At 30.1% G+C, this 5,962-nt stretch overlaps 2 protein-coding genes across 2 annotated transcripts in view; one reads left to right on the top strand and one right to left on the bottom strand.

The window, feature by feature from the left end:
• LOC100158987 (chondroitin sulfate synthase 1) overlaps positions 1–365 on the top strand; it is a gene marked incomplete in the record, with an annotated part of 24,529 nt that extends 24,164 nt beyond the window's left edge. The window contains 1 exon segment of the mRNA XM_008189687.3: positions 1–365.
• On the bottom strand, positions 201–5,394 carry LOC100161038 (probable ATP-dependent RNA helicase DDX20). Its single transcript, XM_001943812.5, has 7 exons — positions 4,942–5,394; positions 4,681–4,854; positions 4,264–4,468; positions 2,661–2,966; positions 2,337–2,593; positions 2,045–2,278; positions 201–1,978 (listed from the first exon to the last, which is right to left on the bottom strand). Exons 1-7 carry the CDS (start codon positions 5,123–5,125, stop codon positions 669–671), a joined length of 2,670 nt encoding a protein of 889 aa, XP_001943847.2. The 5' UTR covers positions 5,126–5,394; the 3' UTR covers positions 201–668.
• Positions 5,395–5,962: the final 568 nt, after the last annotated feature.

Below are 5,962 nucleotides of genomic sequence, written 5' to 3'. Positions count from 1 at the left end.
TACAGGAACCGGGACGCGGTGTACGACTTCGCGGCAGGCCGGTTGCGGAACGGGTCGACAGCCGCGGTTGCACGGCCGCCGCAGATGCAGCCCGCTTCGGTGTCCTCGGCGCCGCGGCCGCGTGTTTGATATATTATTATTTATAACGAAATATTAAAATGTATATTATTTTACCATACTCGGCACATCATTGTTTGTAATTTTTTTGATAGTAAACGAACAAAAACAGCGTCATGATCTCAAGTCGATCGAGAAAATCGTGTGTCTCTCCCTCTCTCTTACTTTGTATCTCTTGCTCTCTCTATGTATATAAATATAATGTATAAAACGTATCGTGATATTATTATAATACCCTTAATATGATATTATTATTATTATTATTATTAATTGTAGGTATTTATAATACTATTATTAGTAGTTATTACGACTGATAAATGTTTATCATAACGGTTAAGAAAATAATAATATAATAATTATTAAAATACATTTTGTGGCGTTTTATTGTTTATGAAAAAAAAACTACACAAAAAATTAAATAGGTGTATAAAATTATTCACCAAAACATAAAAAAAACATAAAAAATTTTAAATTATAATACAGAGTTAAAAGTTTCTTAGGAAAAAAAATTATTCAGTTCTCTTGAACTTCTAGCTAATCACGCTAGACATTCACTTACTCATCCTGACAAATGTTTGTATGCGACTCATTTGCTGTTTCCACTGGCTATACCAGTCATTTAAAATTTCATAATCCACTATTTGTTGATCATTGTTTTCAATAATTTCTTCTTCTCTTTTAGGTATATTATATTCTTGGATATTGTTGCAAAGTGACTTTTGTTTAGATTTATTGTTGTGTTTCACAAAATATATCCCACGGTTGTCGAGATGATCATCATAAGAGCCATTTTTATTTGTAATATCTTCATCAAATATTTTATTTTCTGCTTCTAAATTAATTTCTTCCTCATATTCTTTTTTACCATCACTATGTTCTTCATAGCGATTTTCTTGTTTAACATGGTATTCTTCTTCATCACAAGATTCTTCTGTAACACAGGATTCTTCTGCATCACAGTATTCTTCTTCGTCACAGGATTCTTCTTCTTCACAGGATTCTTCTTCATCACAGTTATCTTCTTCTTCATCTCCTTCTTCACTATATTCTTCTTCTTCTCCGCAGCTTTCTTCTTCCAACAATTCTTCATCATCACTACCCTTTTCACATATTATACTTGTTGATACATCACTCTCTCCTACATCTGTCGAATGTGCAACTTCACTATCATGCTGTGCAGGCTTTAAAAGGCTAAAATCTGGTATTTCAAATAAACTATATATATCAGTGAATCGTAATCTTTGACTATTATTTGTATCAATTTTAGTGTCATCAACACTGTTGTTTGAATTACTTGAAAAGTTACTTTCTGAACATACTTCATTGACAAATTGCTTTTTGTCTTCACAATTAATTTGAGCATCATGTTGGCTTTGTAATTGTTGATCTGTATGTATATCATTTATTTTCTTATCAGTAATGTTGGACAAATTTGTAAAATCATTTTCTTCACACACTTGATTAGTATTAGAGTGTTCATTTTCACTAACGGTTTGGAGTACAGTGTTTTTTAACATTCGGTTTTTATCAGCTTCATATTTTTCAAAATCCGAATCATATTTTGTTATAATTTCTAATAGTTCATCGGGACTATATTCTGGATATTGATCAGTGTCTTCAAGAAAGGGTTCTGGATCAAATAACACAAACGATCTATCTTCAGTTAAGAGTCTTTTGTCAACCATATTATCTTCGATGAGTTTTTTTTCGGTTTCTTTAACGACTTTACATAGCTTTTGAAGTGACTCCTTTTCAGACACACCATACCCATAAACAGATTTTCTTTCAGGACATGGTTGACATTCTTCAGATATACTGTTGATATTTGATTCAATGACATTAGGACTTGAGTTAGAATCACCTTAATACAAATAATAAAAATAAATTTGATTGTAGCTATATTGATTGTTTAAAAATATTGTCTTACTTTCACTATATTTTGCTAAGTTGTCTTCAATTACATTATTTCCAGTTTCTTGTATCGGTGAAATTTCAGGTTCAGTCGTTAAATTAAGATCTTCAAGCTCATTGTCTGCATATTCAAGTATAGGTTTTGTAATTGCAATCGGTAACATTTTGACCTTAATACTTTCAATACTGTTAATAATATTTTTAAAAGTTTTCAACTCTTTGTCATCGTCCAATATTGTAAAAGCATTTCCTAAAAAAGAATGTATCAGTTTTATGTAAATTCAGACTTATAAAAACTATTGTCCAACCTTTGTTTCCAAATCTTCCAGCTCGGCCAATTCTGTGTAAATATGTAGCCCAGTCATTTGGACAGTCCATATTAATCACCAGGTCTACGTTTGACGAATCTATTCCTCTGGCTATTAAATCCGTGGCAACAAGTATTTTTGATTTAAAAGATGTTAATCTATCTACCAACTCCAATCGAATACTTTGATCTTGATCACCTCTAATGTAATCAGCTTTATAGTTATGGTCGCGTAGCATATTACAAACAGCTTCAACTCTGTAAAATTATAATGAACAAAATTACTATACACTATTTTTGTGTTATATGTTTATTTATGGCGTACCTTGTCATGTAATTAGTAAATATGATACATTGAGTATATTGCAAATTTTGTAATATATTGAGGAGTCTCACATTTTTTGCAGGTAATAATATTATATTAGTACTGACTGCTTTAACACATGCTACATATTGCTTAATACCTAATAGGAACTTTGATGGGTCTTGTAAAGCATTCATATCTTCTTCTGCTCCCTTGACCACAATATACTCCGTCATGAACTCATCGAAGACAGACATATCATTTTTATCAATTGATGCGCTTACAACAATTGTTTGCTTTAGTTTTGGAAGTTTAGCATCAATCAGTCTGGAAGAAAATATATTTTATAATTATTAATTATAATCAGCAGGAATGCAATGTTAACATTAGAAATAAAAATAACGTGTCTAATCTAGGTATAACTTTTCATTTATTTTTTTTTTGAAAAAGAACAAAAACAGAATTTTACCCTTAGTTAATAATATTTTCATTATACATTTGGTGATAAAAAATACCTAATTAATTAAAGTATTATTTAAATTAATACTTATAGGTATATATTTATCTACTGAAGAGACCTTGACTTAAATGAAAAAACAAGAAATTTGAATTTAGTGGTGGGCATAAAATTCAAATATTCTAACCAGCATTTGCGAAAATTTGGATTTCATAAATCCGAGTATCACTAGTTGAAATTATTTAAAGGATCACAATGAAAACATTTGTTTAATTCATAACATTTTATGATAACCAATTTTCACTCATAATTATAATAGTCTATGATAAAATCATTGTTAAACTTTGTCTTCTAAGTAAGTCTTTTTATTTTTTTTAATTAAATTACAATTTAAACTTTGAAATAATTACAGGTAATTGTGTAAAAAGAATGAATAATCAATAAAATGTATAGTCTTCAGTCAAATATTGAAAAAAATATAGTAACTTGCTTTTAAGATAACATTTTTTTAATTGTAAAAATGGATAATATACTTTTTACAATAATCCAAACAGTTTTATATCACTTATTTATTTTAATATCTACTGTGAATAACTAACTGACTAATTCATTTTAAGTACGGCCAACTTATATTTACAAAAATGTTAACTCTTAGAGGGTATGCATACCAACCGTTTCTAAGGAGTTCAATATAGGCAATTTTCTATTTGTGTGCATGCAGGTGGTGTAAATGTGTGAGTAGTGAGTGATCATTAGTGTGAGTGACTAAGTATAAAATAAATAGCGGAGCGCACCTGCACCCACTCGCAGCATTTTACACACTAATTACAAATGTTAATTTTAGTGAAACACTGAAACTTAGTACCATATTTCAAATAATATAGCTTATTGAGTGACTTACAGTATGAAAAACTATTATACAAATTGAAAAGAAGAAGTTTATCTAGGTTTGTATACAGACATAGATTAACTTCTCTTCTACAATATTGATAATAAATGTATTTACTCTCAAACCGCTCAATAAACCATATCATTGGAAATACAAAAGTACATTTTCATAAAATTTTTCAATACTATTCATACCCCTTAAGTATACATACAAAGTTTTCAATAGATACAATATTTATTTATTTAATTTTCTATTAAAGTAAATAATAATAATATTACCGAACATCTTTTGTAAAACTTTTGTCAGTAACTAATCTATCAACTTCATCAAGTATAAAGCTCTTTACTTCTGAACATTTTAACACGTGCTCATTGATTAGGTGTTTGATACGTCCCGGGGAACCAACAGCTATTTGACAGCACTTTGCCTTCTCTTTGTCAACATCAACTGGAGTACCGCCAATGAAATATTCACATTTCAGTTCTAAATTTTGCAAGCCGATAAGTTTAAATTAGATTTTATACCTTACAAAGTAAAACCATATAGATAATACTAATGTATAACTATGTGTAATAACTTTGGGTACTTAAATAAGAAGTAAATCTTTATTTAGATAATACAGGCATTGAACTGAAAGGTATAACCTAGTGATGTTTTATAGTCAACAAACAAAAATAAAGTTTTCTTGTAAGTACCTGGTAAGTGCTGTCCGACTTTTTTGAAACACTGTTGTATTTGGACAGCGATTTCTCGTGTTGGTGCCAAAATAATAGTTTGTAAATGAACCTGTTCTAATTTCAGTCTCATCAAAGTCGGTATAACAAAAGTTAATGTCTTTCCTGTTCCATTTTTTGCTTCAACTATTGTGTCTATAAACATAAAATCATATATCATGTATGAAATACTTTTTTGGGGTAGATAAGGGGTAAAATGAAAATACTTTGTACAATAATTACCATGTCCTGCGATGATTGTCGGTAGAGCGGCAACTTGTATCGGAGAAGCATTTGTGAACCCACAATCAGATAGACCTTTCAATATAAGTGGATGGCCCGTTATTATGGCGTCGAAAGGCGTCTGATCGTGTGTCTGTACATCTGTGGTTCGGTCAGAGTCTTTCGAATATTCGGACACCGGCATCGTGTCAATCTAAAATTAAGCGAAACAAACAGCTGAATAAAAAAGGCCGCTTTGAAATAGGTATTACTCAATGAGATGAAACGATGACCCGGCGATCCATAGAATTCGAAACTTCGAAAGACGAGACACCGTTTCCGTTTGTCTCTTTGCTATGATTGATAACAATAATTATCACGACAACGTGTTTTGTAATTTGTATATTATCTCCGTGATATCAATTATCAGTAATCAACAACCACAACAATCTACCGTGAACCACAGTAATTTGTAACACAAAACCTTGCAGGTACCTGGGTATTTTTTTTTTCAAATTTACCAAATATGAAAATTAAATAATGTTAGGTAATTACCAATGCCTACTGCCTACTAATTTGTATAAACAAATCACGTACGTATACTTATTAGTTGAGCCGGGTTAACTAGTAACAGTAGTAACCACCAGTCACCGCTGCAACTCCATGTCGTGTTGTGTTCCTAATATTTTATATTATGTGGGTGACAAAATCTTGGTAATACCATTAATTATGAAGAGGTAGGTACTTAATATTATGAGCGTTCATAATCAACGGTAATATTTTGTATGTTAATATTAATTATTATGTTATTATATTTTTTTATGCAATTTAAAGGTTCGAATGTCACTGTTCTTTGTGAACCTTGTACACTGTAGTTAATCCTTTACCATATTATACCAATTACATTGGCAAATATGAATTTATTGAAAATATTCAACTACCAACTTAGTTCACCTAGGTTATTATATTCACTAGTGAAATTGGTTTGCCTAAACAATATTATTTAATTTAGTAATTAATGAATATTAAGATAATTTGAACT

This window comes from Acyrthosiphon pisum, chromosome A3 (assembly GCF_005508785.2).
Source record: "Acyrthosiphon pisum isolate AL4f chromosome A3, pea_aphid_22Mar2018_4r6ur, whole genome shotgun sequence".
Taxonomy (NCBI): domain Eukaryota; kingdom Metazoa; phylum Arthropoda; class Insecta; order Hemiptera; family Aphididae; genus Acyrthosiphon; species Acyrthosiphon pisum.
The sequence above is the reverse complement of the archived record's forward strand: the minus strand, read 5'-3'. Positions and strand labels throughout refer to the sequence as shown.